This window comes from Lucilia sericata, unplaced genomic scaffold, assembly GCF_015586225.1.
Source record: "Lucilia sericata isolate MDLA Ls3-8-SP2 unplaced genomic scaffold, ASM1558622v1 Contig000025F_arrow, whole genome shotgun sequence".
Classification (NCBI taxonomy): Eukaryota; Metazoa; Arthropoda; class Insecta; order Diptera; family Calliphoridae; genus Lucilia; species Lucilia sericata.
This window is the reverse complement of record NW_023994063.1, coordinates 619,082-642,882: the sequence shown is the minus strand read 5'-3', so window position 1 is coordinate 642,882 and position 23,801 is coordinate 619,082. Positions and strand designations below refer to the sequence as shown.

Genomic DNA, 23,801 nt, shown 5'->3' with positions numbered 1-23,801 from the left:
TCAACCTAACCTAACACGGTGATGTCATTGGAGGCAAGTACATCCACGCTAGCTTACAAATAGGGAGTTAAAGAAATACTTGCAATTTATCTTATAAAGAAGTTGTTTTATTTTTTCATAATAAAAAGAGCCAGCTAGAATACGAACAGGGACTTCGGTTTGTTAGTCAAATGTTCTACTCACTGCACCACTGTTTAGCTATTTTATTTATAATGGTTTTCACATACAAATTTAATTTTTCTTTCTTTTTTGTAAAACATAATTCTTAAGTCGCAATCAAATAAAATGCGCAAACAAAGTGACAAAGCCGAAAATAAAGTACTTATATATCAGATCATAAGAAATTCATTACCAGAGTACTTCTAAGTAATGCAGACGATAAGTAGTGGTCATTGAAAAGTAAGTAGTTATGGAAGTACAACCCATTACCAAGTTTTAGCTGGGGACTTACTTTTGGAACATCTCAAACAAAAATAAGTACTTTTTCCAGTAGAATTGTAAGTACTTTACTCGATGAGTTCTGGTGATTTTTCTACTGAATTTGAAAGCAATTATTTTGCTGGGTAAGTAATAGGGTGATCGATTATTCGACATTTTCCAAAAACCGGTTTTCGAATAGTTCGAATAGTTGACATTTAAAAAAAACCGGTTGATATTTTTCAAATTCAGAAAAAACCGGTTAACCGGTTTTTCATTATAATTAAAAAAAATATATTTTAATTTGAAAATCTTAATGTCTATGTTTAAATTTGATTAATAAAATAATAACTTTAGATCTAGTCGTCTGATTTACATTATTTCTTTAATATAAAAAAATTAGGAAAAAAGTGGGACACTTCTGTTAAACATAAGGTACTATATAATCCTAGCTTATTTTAAAAGCCCTGTTTAGGAAATTTGCATAGGCATTCCAACTCTTCCATAAAATTTCAGCCGTAAATTAATTATTGTAATTGGAATATAATCTTAAGATTGCTAAATTTTATCAAACAGTTATCAATTTTACAAATAAATTTTTTAATTAATTAGGAAAATTAAAAAAGTTTAACCAAAAGAGCTGTAGAAAATGTACTCTAGTTCCTCGACTCGAATATTTTTAAAATTTAGACGGGCTGTATTATTATTTACTTAAAAATTTCATTTAAATAATCTTTGAATACAAAGCAAATAAAAGTATTCGAAACCGGGTTTTAAAAAGTGAAAAAACCGGGTTATTCGATATTCGAAAAATCAACATTAAGAAAAAACCGACACTGGTAAAGCAGAAAAAACCGGTTTTAAAACCGGTTGAAAAATCGAGTCGATCACCCTAGTAAGTAAGCTTTCGAGTTGTTGGTATATGACTTCCATAGCATCATTGGAATTATGCAAAATCATTAAAAGCTGTTGGTTATCAATATGTTTTTGTGAGAAATGAAAGCACACACCTCATAAGAAATGAAGAAGATGTAGATAAAATGCTTTTTGATGCAAAAACGAACAATCACTGGAAAAGAAGATCTATGATACCAGAGAAGTGAAGGCGGTGCATCCTATGTTTCTCCCTAATAAGAATATTATTTTATTAATTCATTTGATTTTTTTACCCATACAAAAAAAGTGTTGAAAAAGATGTAGTATTTTCATCACAACTAATAACCCGAAGTGATTCAAATTCGGGTGAAAAACCTATTAATTTTACATTAGCGTGTCACTAGAGGGATGTTGTTCATTTTTGACAACTTTGAACTACATCCAATTTTATTTTTATAAGCAGTAAAAACCCGATATTTAGATGTCAAAAGTAAACCACATTTTTTCAATGACACGCTTATGTAAATTTCATTAGTTTTTCACCAAAATTTGATGCACTTCGAATAAGTTGTTTGTAGTGACTTTTTTACATCTAATTCCTCATTTTTAACTGGGTTTCATTTGTAATGAAACATTTGGTTTATAAAAGCGAAAAATATGTAATTGTATTTTTAGATGTGAATAAGATGTAGTTTGTAAAGTATGACATCAATTATTTTTTGCTGGGTAATGTAACCGTGGATGATATTTCTGAGATAATATCAAATATGAAGGATAATAAGAGTAATGAGAACATATCATCCAAATTTGTTAAAGAATGTAATGAAGTTATATCACCAATAATGGCTGACATTTTCAACAGGATGATTTATAATTCAGTCTACCCTGATACATTTGAAGTTCACAAGATAATCCCAATACCAAAAGAAGTTAATTCAACCACAGTTGATAAATATCGTACTATATCTGTGCTCTTTGTTATTGTTAAAAATTTTTTAAAACTTTTGTATGGCAGACTTATCCTTTTTTTGGAAGAGAGCTATCTTTTATATAAAAACCGATTCTGTTTTCGAAAGGGTTGTGGAACAGAAGATGCTGTGTTAAATGTTGTTAAATTTATTTGTAATGGATTGGGTAAAGGTTTTGTTGGAGTAGCTGGAATGTTTTGATTTAGTGGATCATCAAATCTTATTAGAAAAATTGAGATATAATGGTGTTCAAGGCCGCGAGCTCCTATTATTTAAAAGTTATTTTACTAATAGGAAACAGTTTATTCAAATTAATAAAGCAAGAAGTTCAATTGGTTCTGTGAAATATGCTGTACCTCAAGGGAGTGTATTACGGCCGCTATTATTTTTCATTTATCTAAATGATTTAAAAAACCTTGGTTTAACTGGACATCTAACTCTAGATGTTTAGACTGGTTGATATTTAAATCGAGGAAAACAAAACTTATTCGCTTTAGACGCAGTCATCGCATCACAATGATTTCTTTTGTACATGTAGATGGAGAGCTTATTCGTGAAACACATTCAACATCTTATTTGGGAATCATTTGTGTTGGGATTTACATATAAATGACTTAAAAAAAAATATCACCTGCAATTGGTATTTTGTACAAGTTTAAAAACAAATTAAATAAAAAAAACAAAATTGATGATCTACCAACCATTAATACATTCTCAATTGAGTTATTTTCCACTGACTACAATGCATGAAGAACAAGACGTTGAAGATTGTATAAAATTTACCAATGACATTCAACTATTTTATTATATGAAGACATTTGTAAAATAATTTTGCCAGTTTATGGGTTACGTGAGTATCAAACGCTGATATTCGTTTTTAAAAATCTTCATAATTTTGGTCATTGTACCTTTTCTTTTTTACGTAACCAATCATATGTTAACACTCGAAATAAAACAAATTTAAGAACTTCAAGATGTAGATTAGAAAAAATGAAACAACGTATTGACTACGCAGGTGTTAACAAGTATAATTCTTTGACTGATGAATTAAAGTCTATAGAAAGAATTTTATCTTTCAAATCCACCTTAAAAGAATATTTATGCTCAACATTTGAATTTCTTCTGACTTATTATAATTCTGTAAACTTATAACCCAGCAAAAAATAATTGATGTCATACTTTAAAAACAACATCTTAATCACATCTAAAAATGCGATTGCATACTTTTCGCTTTTATAAACCAAACAAATCATACATAACACAGTTAAAAATGAGGAAAGAGATTTAGAAAAGTCACTACAAACAACATATTCGTACTTCAAATTTTGATGAAAAACCAATGAAATTTACATAAGCGTTTCATTGAAAGAATGTGGTTTATATTTGACATACAAATATAGGATTTTTACAGCTTCTAAAGATAAGATTAGATGTAGTTCAAAGTTGTCAAAAATGAACAACATCCCTCCAATGACACGCTAATGTTGAATTCATAGGTTTTTTATCTGAATTTGAAGCACTTCGGGTTACTAGTTGTGATGAAAATTCTACATCTTTTTCCACTTTTTTTTTTTGCTGGGAATATTTATATTTATGCTATTCTATATTACTTATTTATACATACATATAAATGTTAATATTTTTTGCCAGCTTAGCCTCAATAATGCCTTAAAGGCGCTGAGCCCGGAAATATTCTGAATTTGAAAAAAAGCAATCGTAAATTATGCTCTAAAAACTCGAAATATGCTTTAAATATGATATTAAAATAAAAAAATCTTATGGGTAAAATATGCGCCAACAAATCGATGTCATAATTCTTAAATTGTTGTGAAACTTTTATATATATTACACGTAAGTCCATAAGACGCACCATAAAAAATATGCATTTGCATATTGCCAAGTGGGTTCGATAGCACCTAAAATAACGATTTTAATTCAGGGCAGGCTTAGTTTTAATATATTTAAAGTTTTTTGGACGAATCATCAACAATACATAAAAATGCAAGAAATTTTTTTCTGAATTTTATACTAATTTTTATTATTCGAAAAATTGTAGTTTGTTTAAGAAATTTCGATGTAACTTTAAAACGGAAACTGAGATTTTCTTATATTCAAATGTTAATGAAAGCGTGCATTATACTTTTTGTAGACTTTCCGGTTTTGCACATTTTTGAAAATTTATTGAATTTGATCTTAATTTACCGATTTCGCTATAACTTTGAAATAAAATGCTAATGATTTAAAAATCGAGTTTTATATGTGTTTCTTCTTAAATCTTCTTAAAATCATAAGTTATAGATATAAATATATATTCATATTACTGTATAATTCATTTCAAATACGATTTTAACAACAATGACACACATATTAAGAATGACTTTAGCAGAACAAAATACACGCTAGTTTTGTTAAAAAAGTGGCGAAAAAATTTAGATTTTTACGACAATAATTTTAATAGCAAAAAATGAAGCAACAAAACCGCTTCAAGCTGAAAATCAATACTTTTCGAAAATCTTATATTCTAAGACCAGTCATAACAAGTATAGAGCTTCTGGTCCATCAAATATCAAAAATTATCTAATTTTGCACCTCTCTTTAAAAAATTATTTAACATATTTGTGCATATACGTATGTATATATAAAAATGCAAAATCATTTTTTATATACTTAAATACCTTAAGTTTTAGGTTCCATTTTTAAAATATACGCGAGAAATAAGCACTTTTTTATCACTAAATTAACATTTTTACCACTTTACATAAAAATAACAATATTTAGCTCACTTTGACAATTCACTGCAAAGACAAGTTTGATGTTTGAAATTTTTTACAGTGATGTAAAATTTTATCTAGTTTTAGTCGATACCAAATATTACCAACAAAACTTTATTTTAAAATTTCAATTAAGCGCCACTTTTGACTCATTTTAACCCAATGTGTATTGATTTCAATGTTCGTAACATAAATATTCACAATACATGTTTTTACTTGCTACATGTATTTTAGAGAAATTAAATGTTGAATGGCAAATTGTCGCCGAGAACTAGTGTACCATATAATATATAATCAGCTTGTAAAAAATCTATTGCCATCGAAATTGGTTCCATTATTGTAAGGTAATCTTTCAAATATTGTATGTCAATGCTGGTGAATTGCGATATGTCCAAAGATTCGCATATTTGTTCTAATTTAGTTTCAAACTTTAATAGCCTTTTAATGGAGTCATATAAAGAATTCCACCTTGTAACGGTTGGGGTTAAAAAATTGCCTTTTCCTAATATTTCAGAAATTTTTTCTGAGGTTTTGGGCCTATTGCATTTATTCCAAATTTCATTACATTTGCTTAGTGTCTAAAAATATTTTAAAATTACGTTTAAAAGTTACTTTAAATAATAATTATATTATTTTTTATTTTATATACACATTAAATTATCGCACTTTTGAATTTACATACCTTTGAATGATTGTCATATAAATTAATCTTTTTTAAAATATTGATATAATCTGATGTTCCAATTAAATTTAATGTGTGAGAAGCACACCTTATATGTTTCGGCAATTAAATTTCTTCAATTTCAATATCTTCACAATTATCATCCGTCAAAATTCCGAATTCTTTAAAGGCTTTTACAAAATTTGAAGCGTTATCTGTTACTGTTGCAACAACCTGTTCAGGTTTAATTTCAAATGTTGTATTTATTGTGTTTATAATTTGGGCAATTCTATCAAAACTACGTGGACTTTTAAAACGCTTGCATGATAAAATAAAAGACTCCTTTTCCATTGACTTTTCATTTATTACGTGGGCAGTGCATCCAAAAAACTTCTTTTGCCAGCGCTCCATATATCTTCTGTTGTACATATAAATTTTGATTTCCTAACTACTTCTTTTGCTTCGAAATATATTCTCTAAATTCTTTTTTCATCAAATTTGTTACTAATGTTCTAGAAGGTACTATTTCATTTTTAAATAAATTTTGAAAAGATTTCCGTTCTACAATTGATATTGGACTCATAGTATCGGCAATAAAAAACAAAATCTTTTTTGCAAATTCGTCCTTCTTGTTTTTATTTGTTAAGCTTAGTTTTTGGTATTCTTTATTCTTTTCGTCGTTACATTTCTTTAGATGGCTCAGAAAATTTGAATTACTTTTGGTCGTTCCTTTCAATGATTTATAACATGTTTTGCACAATGCAACAACTCTGTCTTTTTCATTTTGCTATTCATGTAATAATAAAAAGCTATAAACTTCATTTTCGTTTAAAAAGATGTATGTAAATTAACATAACTAATAAACAATGTTGTTTTTGTCATTCCGTTAGTAACACATCGAAATATTGGTTATAGACCCACAAACGTATATACACTCTGGGTCCTTCATAAATTCTAAGACGATCTAGCTATGTCTGTCCGTCCGTCTGTCTGTCTGTTGAAAGCACGATAGAGTCCGAACGGAATGAGCTATAAGATTGAAATTTTCGACAAATATTCTCTATAGATAAGGTTTTTTTGGTATTGAAAATGGGCAATATCGGTCCACGTTTTCGGATAGGCCCCATATAAGTGGACCGAAATTTTATGAGGATCGGTCCATAATTGGGCCTATGGGGGGTAGGCTCCTTCAAAAAATTACATTAACGACCATTTGATGGTGGGTATATGAGATTCGGCACAGCAGAATATAACACTCTCACTTGTTGAAATTCATTTTGGTCAATTTAAAGATTAAGGAAGTTTATAATACGTATTTAAATACATTATTATACTTACTTCAGTAATTTCAAAATATTTGTGAATAATCTTTTGGCTTTGCTTTCGTCTTGGTACAACAAACGAAGGATCTTTGAGGTCATCGTCGGATGAAAAATCTTTATCACACGAACTCATAATTGATGTAAAATTAGTTAGTTTGTTAATTAACACGATATAAATTAAAATATATATATATTTTTTTTTTTTTTTTTCAATAAATAACAATATTTTACGAAAAAAGGTTTGAATATAAAATATTCCAAATTTTTTCTTGAATGAAATGTATTTCATTCACAACTTAATGAATAAAATAAAAAAATATATATTCTTACTATAACAATACAATTTGAAAATATTTATAGGATTTTATATTAAATAGAGTATTTGAAAATATATTTCTAATATAATAAATAAAACAGGTCTTATTTTATTTTATATAATATAAAATTAACTTTATATTAAAACAAAATATTTAAGAACTGTTAGTAAATTTTGTTATATATTAATTTGAATAATATTTCTTGAATAATATAAATGTAATTTAATATTATTCATTTTTTCACATAAACATAATTTTAAAAATAATTTATATTTTGCTAATATTTTGAATAAAACTATTCACATTATACAGCTATGGTTAAAACCAATGATCCTCAAGTGAATTTTCATTGGTACACTATATTTATTTTATAATGTATTATTGAAAGTATTATGAATTAATTGTTAATACTTTCAGTCAACCTGTTACATGAGTGAATGGATGCAATTTTTCATGCCTTCCTTTATGACAAATTTATTACAATTTATTTATGTATACCCAGCAGAAAGTTACATGACAAAGATGTTGTTCAATAAGAGGTGCAAGTGATGACGAAGTGGTTCGATTTAGGTGAAACATGCATGATTTTTAAGGAAAATATTATAATAATTAGGGAAAATATATAAAATAATATTAATAATCAAAAATATTTCTAATAACACATAAATTTCATTTGATTAAAATAACAATCTGAATTAATTTTTGAAGTTTCAAAGAATTTTTTTTTTCAACCTATTTTCATGTAGGATCTTCATGAAGAAGAACCCATTATAATTATCAAATATCATGCTAAACGATTTTGAAATAAATCAATACGGAACATTTACTAATAATATACACAACATAGAAAATTTTTAAAATCTTATACTTTTTCATTTTATTATAGAGATATACATAGTATGTATAACATTTAAATAAAATAAAAAAAAATAAATCTCTTCGCATTCTCTTCATGTTCAAAAATGGTACGCACTTTTTGTACTGTTATACTGTTTATAGGTCAATGTGCTTTTAAGGTGCTAAACATACACTCATACAGAGAAATACATACACCCAGCAAACGTTTAGATTTTATTATACATGTATACAGTGTACTTCCCTTCTCTTTTATAAAAGACTTTAGCTCTCATTGTTTCCCACAATATCTATTATATCTAAATTAATCCTCGAAAGATGTTTTTGAGTACTCAATTAGTTAATTTTGTTTGCAAGTTTAAGCGCCCAATGGAGGTGGTTTAATCTTAAGCACGAAATGCAAAAGTGTAAACAGCTGATGCAAAAAAATTAATAAAATTTTTATAAATATAAACATTAAAATGTTCTATTTATTGATTAGTATAAATTATGGACACTTCAAAATACATTTTTTTGTTTTTAATTTAAGTTTTCATTAATTTTCATATTAAATTTACAATTGTCTTCTTCTTTTTTATAAAATATGCATTGTTTTGATAACAAACAGTGACATTTTCTGTTGTTTTGTATGGCAACACTCGAAGTTTAATATTGTACTCAAAAACATCAAATGGTATTAACATTGGATTAAATTTATTTTTAGATTAACTAATCTAATTATTAATTTCCATTTGATTCCCAACTCAAAAACCCGGTCTAATAGTCTTAAAAAACATTAAAAGAAATATCAAAATGACGCGTAGAGTGTAACTTGCCGCTTATAAAGCGCGAAAAGTTGTAAAAGCTTGAATCGCGATGCCGCCTCAACGCGTGTTGTGTACTTCCACCTTAACACTTTAGATATAATAACATTTTAGATTTTCTTATTTAAAACTTAAGAATGCTATATTATGAAAACCACGAATGTTGCAAGTCCCAAAATTAGTTTTAATCAGAGATGGGGGTAGTGCACTAATTTTTAACTATCACTAATTATTAGTGGTAGTTCAAAATTATTCACTACTTTTATTTAAGTTTAGTGATGAATTGAAAAATATAAGCCTCACTCAACAATAGTGATAGTGATATTTAAAATTTTTAACTAAAAATATTTTAAAAATAGTTAAAATATTTGTTTTTACAGCCTAGTGAAATATTTTTTCTACACTAAATTATTAGTTCAAAAAATATTCCTACACTATTTTTTTCAACGGAGAAATGATTCACTTAGTAAGTGTTTATGTACCATAGCTCTAAAACAATGGATATAATTTTCTATAGATACAAAATTCTGAGTTAAATTTGGTAAATTACACATGTATACGCTCCTTGAATAGGACAATCAATCAATTTTTTTAGAAGCTTATATTTTTGGATCATTAATTTCTAGAAACTTGTTTTTCTCCTCATGATATTTTTTGTTTTGAATAAAATGTTATATCTATAATCTTAGATTTTATATAATTTCTTTTGTAATTTAACCGAAAAAGTTAAAAATTCGCCACTTGAATAGAACATCTCCCAAAAAAGTGATTTTATAGCAATTTTTGTATTTAAAACTTATTTATTTGTTTATTTACAACGTTATAAATAAAACTATTTTAGTAATGCGTTGAAGTAGTTCTATTGAGTTTCAGGATTCTTTAATTGCATAGATTAGTTAAGGAATTGTTGAATACAGTTTTTCAAATTGATAAACTTTCCGGGCGAGCCATCCTAAGTTTTCTATAATGTCTGGTGAATATGGAGGCTAGATCAATAATTCAACATTTTGGCTTTATATAAGATTTTCTGGGCAGTGTGGAACTGAGCTTGTAGGATCTAAGGATATGTACAAATAGGTCACTTCATTCTTGGGCTTAAAAACTATAACTTGAAGGTGCCATAAAAGGAAATTGTTCCTCATACCATTACACCGCCAATACTGCTATGTTTTGATATACATATATGTATATGCTATTCAAGTGGCGAGGAGTGTATGTGGCTCATTTACTACAAGAGTGGCATAACATTCAAACATTCTTCGGTTTTAGTTGTAAAGGTAAAAACTAAAACCCACGTTTTCGCGAACAGTAGATCGATACCCTATATTCAAAAAGTGCTAAATCAATAAAGTCTAGTTTTCAGGAAAGCAAAAAAACTATTTAATTCGTAAAATATTGCACTAAAAGACAATATTTCTTCCATAATACGTTTTTAACATCCTTACTAATTCTTACCTATGAAAAAATTTTAATATTTTGCACATTTTAGCGACTTATTTAAGATAGCACTTTTTGGTCGACAAAAAAACAAATATTTGTTCTAAGTTAACATGTTTTGTTCAAAGAATAGAACAAAAATTTCTTCTAATAATATGCGTTATTTTATAATTTTATGAAATGTTTTTTTTTTTTTAAGGGATATAAGTCAAACCAGTAAGTCCAATAAGATGCATTTACACCATTTAAGTAGAAAAACTCATGGCATATCTGCTTGTTTACTATTCCTTATTCTCAGTACAAATATTTTAAATTATGAAAAGTTTTTGAATATAAAAAGTACCAATATTTTTTGAATAATACTCCATAATTTGCACATTTAAAGACTTTTTTATAATCAAAATTCTAAATTGGAACCATAGAATATTATAGATCTTAGTGTTATAAACGATTTCTGAAATAACTTTACATTTTTCGGAAAAACATTATTTAAAGTCTGAAACTGGCTTTATATACAAATATATAAATGATCATATCTTAAAAACTATACATTCAATTTATTAATCTTCACCTGTTTTGTGTTCAGCATGTTCATCTTGTTAATATACAAAATAAATTTTAAAGAAATTTGAAGTTTTAAAAAATGTTGTAAAATTTGTACGGAAGTTAGCACTTATTTTCTTCAATAAAAATTTAACTCTGAGATAGCATATTAACAAAAATTGTTGTTAAAAGTGCAAAAATTACTTTTTTGGTTTCAAATTTATACCAGACGTGGATCATGCATTGAGGAATCCTTTTGCATCAAAAACTCACTTTGCCCAAAATTGAGTTCGCACTTTTTGAATATAGGGTCACGAGATAAAAATTTAATCTCAACTTAGATGATAAATCTATTAACATCTACTCTCTTAATCAGGTTTAATTTTTGAAATCCATGTCCAAGGTCTATACAATTTTCAGGACCAGAATATCACGTTATTTTCGGCGACTCCAACCAATCGAATTGAGTTAGAAAAATATGCAATAAAAATAATTTTAAAAATATCAATATCGATGTCATTTTGTAGCAAATTCTTTGATTCGAAAAGAAAGTTAAAAGTTATTTTGAGTTACAGAATACAAACATGCAATTGCCCTTGCCCTGGTTATAACCTTATAAACAATTACTTATTCAGTCCTTAAAAGCTAACAATGGAGAAAAGACGAAATTTAATATTTTCTCAAATAAAATTGTTTTAACATTAGTGATTAAGAAATTGAATAAAATATGTATTAAAATTAAAACATCATATTGATGGCCCTTTAGTTGCAAATGAGTGGTGTGTACAAATATCATTCGTTTTTGACGTTGTGTTTGCTGGGTCATTTTATGTATGTATCTACATATGTATATACCGTACATGTATGTCAATCCATACATGCATGTATTATTTGCTTAAAATTTGTGCGCATATTTTATAGACATTTGATTCATTAGGAAACAAAAACATTAAAATTTTTCTCTTTCCTCTCTTTTTTGTGTTTGCTGTAAAGTTTATATTTTTAAAGAATAATTTTTAAAATCAGTACTGAGAACATACTTAAGTTGATCTAGTCATTTATTATTTACATTGCAATACGTATTAAGAAAGAACAAAATTCGGACAATACATTTAAAAAAGTGTAATGGATGAGATGGGCTAATTTATTATTTAGAATATTTTCTACTCTGCATTGTACAATATAGCTATTGCTATTTTAAGACTTGGAGTGTACCTCTGAAATATTGAGAAATATTTTTCGTTTCTATTATAATCAGTTTTTATTTTGCGGCAACCGAAAACTGTATTGTGTTAATAAATGTTATAAACAGAAGGATCAGCTAATCATATAGCAAATATTTGCTATGCATCAAATTAATGAAGAATTTTTTGCAGAGCGATCCAAAGGACCCAGACAATTAATTTTCAAACGGGAAATTAATAAGGGTCGCGTAAACCAACGATTTACAGATAAATATTATGTGGATAATGATATCATTGTAGCTAAACGACAACATTCATTAACTGACCAAAATGATTTTCCAATTTATGAAAAATTCTTACGACCCGTTGTATATACGGGCACCAAAGACAACTATTCTAATGATGTATTTTCTGTTTCGCATTCAAATTATTCTGATCGAGATTATAACGATACATCATATTTTGGTGAAGAACCAACTCAAGGCATAGATGCGGAGAATGTGTTTCGTAATTTAACTGCAATCGGACGATTCTTGGAATTATTACAAACGGTGCCATTACCACGTTTATCTCTTACCACAGCGTGCATCTGTTTCATTATTGCAATATTTATTTCACCACGCCCTTGTGTTGAAAATATTATTTTTCCTGCTTTCAGATTAACATTTGGAACTCTTTACCCAGCTTATGCATCTTACAAAGCTGTTCGCACAAAGAATGTAAAAGAATATGTAAGTATGCTACAATTAAAATACTTTGATCTAATTTTTGTTTGTAAATAAACACGTATGTATATTTAAAATTTTTAGGTTAAATGGATGATGTATTGGATTGTTTACGCATTTTTTACATGCACTGAAACTTTTACCGACATCTTCCTTTCCTGGTTTCCATTTTATTATGAAGTAAAAGTGATTATAGTATTATGGTTGCTTTCTCCTGCAACCAAAGGTAGTTCAACACTGTATCGTAAATTTGTACATCCAATGTTGACCCGACGTGAACAGGTATAAATACATAAATGTGTATAAATGTGTAAATTAACTGACACAAAGTAATTTACTGTAGGAAATTGACGAGTATCTAAACCAAGCCAAAGAACGTGGATATTCTGCTGTATTACAGTTAGGTTCCAAGGGTGTAAACTATGCCACCAACGTCATTATGCAGACTGCAATAAAGGTATTTATAAATTTCCTTTTTTCAAAATAATAACTAAAACTCCATTTTAAATATTAAAAACACAACACAGCAAACATGTACATTGTATATATTTATTTATTTTTTTACTTTATTCACGATCATTTAGAGTCATAATTTATTATTTTCTATTTAACAAGTCATGGTCTTAGGCTTTAGCGTCTACAAATACATATTCATATTCAACTCTGATAGCATTGCGGAAAACGTTTGCATGAAAATTAATTTGTTTGTCATCAACTATTAAAAAACTTTAAATTTTATTGTTTATAAAAATAAATAAAAAGTTTATGTTAAAACAATGTTATTAAAATTTTTTAAGTAATAGGACCCAGCAATAAAGCTGAGGAAAAAAAATAGTTGTGGAGAAAATAATAGAAGCGGGGGGGAAGTTTTTCGGGACGATGACTCTTGAATTACTGAAAATACCTCCAATAATAATATTAACCTGATATAAAACTTTATAGTTCAATAGTTTTCAATTCGGAGTTTAACCCCAGGCAGCTATTACTCCTTTCTAAAAAGAAGTATTGAAGATTTGGATCTCGAGGATATCTGGAGTCCTCAGAAATTTCAACAGATATACAGACAGACGGACATGGCTTAATCGACACCGCTATCAATAAGGATCCAGAATATATATATATATATACTTAAACGGAATGACAAACTTATATATCGTCACCTGAAATGCAACAAATTAGTAATTTCCACAAGTAAGAAAGTCTTAAAAAGCAACATATAGACAATGTCTGACGGTACAGTTATATTCAAACGTGTTTATCGATGTTGGGATATAATACAAAAAACGACAAAAAAAATGTCGTGTTTATAACAAAAATACCTTTCATTAACCTTCCCACGAAGTTTTTGAATTTTCTATAATATTGAACGGAAAAACACAGAACAGAGGTTTTATTTGGATCTTGAAGTTTAGTTTCACCGCCAGCAAGTGAAATCTAGCACTTCTATTAGGACAAAAATATAGCCATCAAAGCGAAATGTCTTTATACGAATCATTAATTGTCATCTTTAATATATACATATATGTATACTTTAAGTTGTACGAGTTAGACTTTTATCCATATTTTAGAATAACGGTTAATTACTTGTCATTATATTTGATTTTTGTCAATATGGTATTCGTTTCCAGTACAGATTTGTGTCACTATTAAACCCACTAATATGAACTGTTAAAAGTGTGCTGCTAAGAAGAAAAAAAACTTACTGTACAACTTTGGCTTTTAACCACGCCGTGTGTACGTTATATAAATAACATTATTACTACATATCTTATGAACTTTAAGATAATTACACGTGTAGCTAGCGGATTCGTACGATTTCATTTGTTTAGGTATAAGTTTTCGACACGTGAGTGTCTAATAAGTATTTTATGTATCAGGATAAAATTATCACAAAAAATAATTTCTAAACTACATACATACAGTGCCGGCAAAAAAAAATAGAAACAAGAAATTTTTCAGTGGAAAATCTATTTTCTACCAAACTATATGGTAGAATTTAATGACCAATATCTCAAATGAAATCTATTCAATTTTACTTTCTTCTGTTATTCAGGTATTATAGTTTTTTGGACTCGGGAAATTTTTATTAGAATTTAACTGAAATAGTCATTGGAAAAAATAATAGAAACAAGTTATTATAATGCCTTAGGGACATAACATTTCAAAAATATATTTTTTTTCATTTATTTTGGGAATTTTCAATATGAAATGTATTTCTGAAAAAGTAAATAGTCTTTATACTTCGATCTTTCATGCTTAAGTTGTGTTTATAAGAAATTTATTGTGTGTATGGAACCTGACAGTTGAATCGAGTGTCTTCATTTCAATATTTCTTAAATAACATTAACAAATAATAAAATATATTGGCAAAAGTTTTAAAATAACCTATAAAATTTTTGAAAAGATTTAGGGTCGAAAAAGTTTTGGACCCATTGATAGATATCGAAAACTTGTCGAGTGAATTTTGACCAATTTTACACCACTTAACATTTCAAACACTTTAAAACTAATAAAAATGGACTTTATTACAAAGGTATTTTGATTAAAAACTTAGAATATGCTAAAATAAGTTACATTTAATGCAAACAAGTCAAATAAGTATCGAAAATTCTTAACAAATCAAAATATCGTACTGGACTTGACATTATATCTCTTAATCTTACAAACAGATTATTTTCATTATATTTTGTATAAAATAGGCTTAATGGACTTCTAAAAAATATAATCAAACAAAAACTATTACAAATATTTAGTTTTTTATATTTATTTTTAATTTTTATATAATAGGACATACCGTTTATATAATGGTATTAATACCAAATTCTAAACCCATGAATTTTCGATACTTATTGGACTTTTTGTATTTAATTTAACTTATTTTAGAATCTTTTTAACATTTCATCAAAATACCTTGATGTTTAATTCCATTTTTACCGGTTCTATATTGCTTGAATTAGTTCAAAATTGGCCAAAATTTGCTCTGAAAATCGGCAAGTTTTCAATATCTATCAATGGGTTCAAAACTTTTTCGACCTTAAATCTTTTCAAAAAATATTTTCATAAGTAATTTTAAAACTTTTACCAATTTATTTTATTATTTATTCATGTTATTTAAGAAATATTGAAAGAGAGACCCTCGATTCAGCTGTCAGGTTCCATACACCCAATAAATTGCCTATGAAACCAACTTAAACATAAAAAATCGTAGGAAAAAGCCCATTTATTTTTCAGAAATACACTTCTTATTGAAACTTCTCAAAATAAGTTAAAAAAATATATTTTGAAATATTACGTTATGTCCCCAAGGTATTATAAAAACTTGTTTCTATTATTTTTTCCAATGACTATTTCAGTTAAATTCTAATAAAAATTTCCCGAGTCCAAAAAACTATAATACCTGAATAACAGAAGAAAGTAAACATAAATAGCTTTCATTTGAGATATTGATCATCAAATTCCACCATATGGTAGAAAATAGATTTTCCATTGGAAAAATTTCTTGTTTCTATTTTTTTGCCGGCACTGTATGTATTTTATGTGTATAAATAAATATGTATAAATAAATCATAAAACCATTAGCTCTAATTTTTGTTTCTTTATGTGATATTTTTAGTTTAATTATTATTTTTATTATTTTATTAAGTTAATTTTTGTTGCTTTCTTTTCATTTTCAAACAACATTAACCGTTAACTCATTACGTTACACTCTGCACGTGCACGCTTTTACTAGACTTTTCATTACGGTTTAAATGCTACAAATCACCAACAGAGCATATTGCCATCGTCCCAGTCAGATGATGCCATTTATGCTCGCAGAAGTATACGAAATGGAGGAGAATTCGACGAAATTGATAATACCCAGTGGGTGCCAAAATCTAGTTCGTTAAATTCTATACCTTCAATGCATGTAGAGTTCTCCGAAGACGATGAACAGATTTTTGATATTGCAATGGATGGAGAAGAAATTATTGCAACTGAAGACGCAGGAGCTGCACGGATACGCGATCCGCCCATAAGAAAAACTAAAAATAAAGAACCCAAAGGCGAAATCACTAAACGCTCTAAATTGTCAAATCACTCCTCGAAAGTTCCTACATCTGGATTGCGCCCACGACGCAAATTACGTGAAGCTACGCCAGACATAAATGTCGATGTTGTATAAACTATACTTTTTAACAAAAAATTTAAGATCTCTTATCTACTTTTCGAATAATACTCGATTAATTTATATACATAAATTGTACACATTTTTTATACAGTTTTAAATGTTAAGTTTATTTTGTAATACGTTTTAAATTGATTAACATTATTAACTGATTAATAATACAATTACATTTGTCACAAATTATTTCGAATAACTAATCGCTAATTTAACAGAAATAAAAAATATTTATCTAAATACATGTGTTTATACATTTATATGTATTTAACATAGGGAGGAGGCAATTTGGTGCAAACTATTAGGCGTAGTTACAGTCTAAGTGATCTTTCGGAACCAGATATTCATCGTACTGAAGATGAGGTATACAAATTGTTTTAAAGTATACATTATTAATAGATTATATGAAAATGCCTGTTTTGAATTTAGGTTGATGATGTCGTTACAATGCGACCTCAACAAAGAATGTTACGACAACGTTTAAATACCCCAGTAGGACGATCAGCTTCTGGTACACGCCATTCAACTGGTATGTATTTCACAGAAGTGGATGTTGCTGCAAAAGGAGCAGGGGATTTCAAGTATATCGCAAATGAGTGAAAACAGTAGACATTATTTAAAATACTTTTAATTTATATTCTAGTTATAACATTCGCTCTTCAGATGATATTAGTTCGGGATATTCTAGTGCCGAACCCATTTCGGGTGGTTTAAGCCGCACTTCTTCTATGTCTAATGCTTCTAAATCACGGTTAAAAGCAAAGCGATCAGAGGTAAGTTAAGCAAGACTCTTGTTTAATTTTTTTAACATTTAACTAATGTACAAAAAAATATTTTTTTGTAAGTAATTAAATACTCTATAAAAGAGTTAATCTCTTTGAGTGAATATTTAATTTGAACGTGTTGAATCCTATTAAATAAATAAATTTTTATTCTCAAAATTTAATTAATGTTTTGTAACTCAAGACAAATTAGACAAATTTAGCAATTGAACTATTTTAGTACCTTAAAAATAAAACATATACAAATGTACTTATTATTGGATATTAATATCTTATTATATATCCTTTCGGGTTAAATAAATGCAGCGGTTGTGATTTTTTATAATTGTAAAATAAATTAGTATTTAATTTATTGGCATGAAAAAAGGAACTTAAGAAAAATTGAGAAAATTATTTTTCCATAAAACACAAAATTCACATATAAAATGATTAAATAAATATTTGTTTTACAAAGTGTAATATAACAATGTATGTATAAGTAATATTTTGTTCAACACCCCTTCTCAATTTGTAAAACATTCATATAAGGCCAATCATTTCTCGGAATTTTGCTACTTTGATATTATGCAATGGTTTTGTTAAGAGATCTGCAAGCATATCCTCAGTAGGGCAGTACTCAAATTTAATTTCTTTTGCTTGCTTGACTTCACTAACAAAATGATATTTTATATCGATATGTTTTGTACGCGAATTTGTTTTCTCGAGATCTAGCAACTTCAAACAGCTTTGATTACCTTCTTTTATTCTAAATTCAGAAATATTTAGGTTTAAATCTTTGAATAACATTTTCAGCCATAAAAGTTCTTGTGTAGCTTCAGCTAATGAAATGAATTCAGCCTCTGTTGAAGACAATGTAACTTGCTTTTGTTTTCTGCTTGCGTACGAAATTGTGGCTCCACCTAATTGGAATACGTATCCACTTGTGGACTTTCTGTCTTTTATATCACCAGAAAAATCTGCATCAGCATATCCAATAATATTTAGGTTTTGTGCCTCAATGCATAGCTTTAAGTTACACGTTCCATTTAAATACTTAAATATTCTTTTAACTTCATTCCAGTCTCTTTTTGTAGGACAGGAAACTTTTCTGCTCAGAATTGAAACTGCAACTGTAAAGTCAGGCCTTGTGTTGTTAGATAAATACAGTAATGATCCAATTGCTTGTCTATATAAATTGTTTGATTCTAATTGATCAATTGAAGTGTAATTTTCTTTTATATATCCAACATCTAATGGTATTTTTGATGGTTTTGAATTAGATACTCCATAATGTTCTGAAATCTTCTTAATATATTTCTGTTGATGTAATAAAAATTTCCCATTAACTTTTTCAACTCCAATTCCCAAAAATAATTTTAATTCTAAGATCTGTTATTTTAAATAATTTTGAAATGTCTTGAATTAATTCTTCTAAAAGTATCTTATTTTTCGTTATAATAAGTATGTCATCTACATAAACTAGTAAATACATTAAATTTTCTCCATTTCCTTTTGTATACAAACAACAGTCAGTAGTTCCCCTTCTGAATCCTAAACTTATGTTTCACTAATGTTTCATTATGTTTTTGATTCCAACATCTCGCTGACTATTTCAGACCGTAAATGCTTTTATTTAATTTACATACAAAATTTGATTTGTTTGAAATTTCAAATCCTTTTGGTTGTTGTAAATAAATTTCATTTTCCAAATCACCATTCAGAAATGCTGTTTTAAAATCAATGTGATGTACTATCATATTTTTGTACGATGCAACTGTTAGAAGAGTTCTAAATGTGGACTGTTTAATTACTGGAGCAAATACTTCATCATAGTCTTGCCCATACTTTTGAGAAAAACCTTTTGCTACAAGACGCGCCTTATATTTTGTCGTTCCATCTGCTAACGCCTTGATTTTATATAGCCATTTGTATCCAACAGCTTTCCTTCCCTTTGGTAGTTCAACCAAATCCCAAGTATTGTTTGAGTACATTGCTTGTATTTCTTCTTCCATTGCTGCAATCCATTTCTCATTATCTTTACTTTCTACAGCTTCTTTATACGTTGTTGGTTCAAATATATCAGCTTTAAAGTCATATCTTTCTGGTGGAATTCCCTTGTTTGCTCTAGAAGATCTTCTTATGTTTGATGGCTCTTTATTAGTTTCATTTTGTCTCAAAACATCATTATTTTCATTATTTGGTAAAATTTCCACTGAATCTTCTGCATCACTATCAGCTGTATCAAAGCTTTCTTCATGTTCTTCTTGAATTTCATTAGGCTGGGAGTTATCTACTATTTCATTTTCACTATAATTTAAAAGATTTATAGAAACTAAACTGTGGTCAACATTTTTAACAATATTGTTGTTATTCCAATTTTCTATAAATTTAACATCTCTTAAAATAGTTATTTTATTATTCTCTTTATTAAGAATTTTATAAGCTTTCGATTCATCGCAGAATCCAACTAGATATCCCTTTTTAGCCACATTATCAAGTTTCTTACGAAATTGTTTATTAACATGATAATATACTTCACACCCAAACATTCTAATATGTTTCATAGTGGGTTGTTTGGAGAACCAAAATTCATGATGTGTTTTATTTGTAGATCTAGAGGGTAATCTATTTTGTAAATAATTTGCAGTATTCACTGCCTCAGCCCAATATTTTAATTCTAAACCAGATTGTATTAGTAAACAACGAGTCATTTCGATGAGACTTCTATTTTTACGTTCAGCTACACCATTTTGTTCTGGCGTATAAGGAGCTGTAAATTGCTGACTGATACCTTTACTTTTCATAAAATCATTTAAGGCTTTGTTTTTAAATTCACCTCCTCTTTCTGTTCTCAAAACTTTCAATCTCTTCTTAAACAAATTTTCAACATAAGCTACATATTATTTTATTTTCTCAAACGCTTCACTCTTATTTGTTAAAAAATAAACAACACAGTACCTGCTATGATCATCAATCATTGTTAGGAAATATTTGTTACCACTGGGTGTTACAGCTTGCATAGGTCCACATAAGTCAGCATGTACTAAATCCAAAATATTTTCCGCACGATTTTGAGTTGCTTTAGGAAATTCTTGTCTTGTCATCTTTCCTTTAAAACAGACTTCGCAAACTTCAGAACACTTACAAGATTTTATTTGTACATTTGATATTAAATTATTTTCAATAGCTGATTGTATAATTTTATTATCACGATGACCAAATCTTTTATGAAATGTATGGATACATTCGCTTTCACTTGCTTTAACAATATTTGCATGTTGCGTTTGCTCAATAATATATAGATTATTCACCAGATTTGCCGTTACTAATATATTTTCATCTTTTGATATTTCACATTGTTTATTCTTGAATAAAACTTGTAAACCATTTTGAACCATTTTAGCAACTGATAATAAATTTCCATCTAACTCTGGCACATATAGGACGTTCTTTATCTTGATTTGTTTACTGCCACAATGAATGAAACCATCACCAGAACCTTAAGCTGTTATTTTCTTGCCATTGGCCAAATAAATGTTACCACTAACTTCAGCATTAAACGTTGTAAAAAATTTTCTATTACTGCTCATGTGGCAACTTGCACCAGAATCTACGTACCATTCGTTTTGGTTAAGTTTGTCACCAGAATTCAAACAAAATTCTTCAATTTCACCAGAATTTGGCTTTTCACTAATTTTTTAGCTTTCAATTTTGAATTCTTACTTTCAAAATTCTTTTTGACACGACAATCACGCTTAATATGTCCAACCTTACCACATCCATAGCATTTCTTTGTATATTTCATATTTTGCATTTTCAACGCTAAATTCGTTGTACTTGACTGCTCTTGTTCACTTGATTGTTTTCGTTTATATTCTTGAATTAATTTTTCTTTAACAAGGTCCAATGTTAATTCATCTTCAGATCTCACTTCCAAACCAGTAATTATTGTATTGTATTCATCTGGCAAACTTCCCAATAAAAACGCTACTTGCAGGTGATTAGCTAAATCCTCACCCAAACCGCTTAATCTGTTAATCGTTTCTAGAATTTCAGATATATGAGCTTCCATATCTTGATTTGGTTTCAATTGTATTCTGGTTTCAATTGTACCAACTGCGAATCTTCGACTAAAAGTCCAATGGTAGCACGTGCTTTACCATATTTTTGCGACCAACATGCATTTGGAGATGCAGGCTTTTCATTGGAAACTATTTCCCACAAGTCCTCTTTAATTAGTAAGAGTTCCAACTTGTATTTCCATATTTGGTAGTTTTCACCATTCAATTTCTTTACGCATGACTTGATATCTTCCATTTTTCAAAAAATATTTCACACAATTATGTATCACACACGAATTAAAGGCCCATAACCTATTGGATATTAATATCTTATTATATATCCTTTCGGGTTAAATAAATGCAGCGGTTGTGATTTTTTATAATTTTAAAATAAATTAGTATTTAATTTATTGACATGAAAAAAGGAACTTAAGAAAAATTCAGAAAATTATTTTTCCATAAAACAAAAAATTCACATATAAAATGATTAAATAAATATTTGTTTTACAAAGTGTAATTTAACAAAGTATGTATAAGTAATATTTTGTTCAACACTTATAAACTAGAGAACTTAACCTTTCCGAGGCGATGTAACATGCAAAACTAAAATCTCATTTCGCCGATGTTATAACACCCCCAATATGTTAACCTTAAGAATAAAATCACTTTTTTATCGTGATTTCGCCGAGAACCATAAAATGTTCTTCATTATACATAGTGGGACATAATCATATTTTTGGAAATTATTCTGGCATTTCAAAACGGCTGATCGGATCGATACAATATTTGACATAGGCGTAGTTAAGGAGTGCTTCAGTTTAAGTTATAAATATATGAAAAATGAAAATTGTTTAAACGGATGTCATTTCTTTATTTATCAGCTATTTATTTCTTACAATTTTCAAATTGTAGCCATTTGAAAATTAAAATTTAAACTATTTTAATATCGGACGTAATTTCGAACCAATTTTACGCAGATTTTTTCTATTAGTTAAACAAGCTACATACATAGATAAGAAGAAGCATATGTTTAACAAAAATACCAAACTAAACTACTATCCAATTGAACTAACATTGGTGCAAATTTCAACCCGATCGGATGAAAATAAAAAACGACTTTTAGTGCGTTAAAAAGGGCATATAAATTCCAAAATAATCTAAAAAATTATTTTGGCATTTATATGGACCAAACTAATTCCAAACAATTTTTTAAATATTTTTCTGTATAAACAAAAAAAAAATATTAAAATTTTTTTCCGTAATCAGCTCAAAAAAAAAAAAGAAAATTATACTGTCAAGATTTTCAATCGTTGGTAGTGAACTGAAGACAATTCCAAAAAAATATTTGTTATTTGAATAAGAGGTATTCCTACATATTTTATTTTTTAAAAGACTACTAAACAATCGTAGTTCAGGTCTGAGTTGAGGAACAACTCTTTCGTCCTCGCCATTATTTTTTGGGGACGGTCATGCTTGTGTTTGTTGCCAATTTTTCGACCGAGTTGCGTCTCTCGACCAAATAAAACATTTGATTTATAATTTGTCAGGGGCTTCTACTTCCTATATAAAGGTATAGTTCGGTTGGAGGGCTCTCTCTCTCTGTACCAACGTGGAATTTCCTGACAATTTGAGTTTTTTAATACTTGCCAACAAACTTTTAGAGTCGAAAAAAGAAGTACTAAAAATACATACACTTCAAAAAATTGTTTTATTCGCTATTTAAAACAAAAAATAATAATAATATAATTCTAGAATTAATTCATATTATTTTAATTCTTCTTTAAATATTTTAAAGAATAATTGTTTAAAATCAGTCTCCGGAAAATAATTTAGAAGCATAAGTTTTTGGCTTTATACTCCATTGAATTAACTAAAGTAACCATCCCAGCAAAACATTCTAAAGTATTGGGTTAAAAAGCTAATAAAACATTTCTCTACTCA

The 23,801-nt window shown here is 28.0% G+C and overlaps 1 protein-coding gene across 3 annotated transcripts in view; it reads left to right on the top strand.

Moving 5' to 3' along the window:
- LOC119609752 (receptor expression-enhancing protein 1) overlaps positions 1–23,801 on the top strand; it is a 55,263-nt gene that overhangs the window by 19,329 nt on the left and 12,133 nt on the right. For 2 of the 3 annotated variants that reach the window (XM_037964666.1, XM_037964658.1), the window contains exons 3-8: positions 12,813–12,885; positions 12,964–13,161; positions 13,223–13,336; positions 17,315–17,401; positions 17,468–17,619; positions 17,682–17,811. In XM_037964666.1, the coding sequence (XP_037820594.1) occupies positions 12,813–12,885; positions 12,964–13,161; positions 13,223–13,336; positions 17,315–17,401; positions 17,468–17,619; positions 17,682–17,811 (754 nt within the window). Of the gene's footprint in view, positions 1–12,812; positions 12,886–12,963; positions 13,162–13,222; positions 13,337–16,609; positions 17,279–17,314; positions 17,402–17,467; positions 17,620–17,681; positions 17,812–23,801 lie in introns of those variants that run through there. The other variant, XM_037964675.1, reaches the window with a different exon arrangement.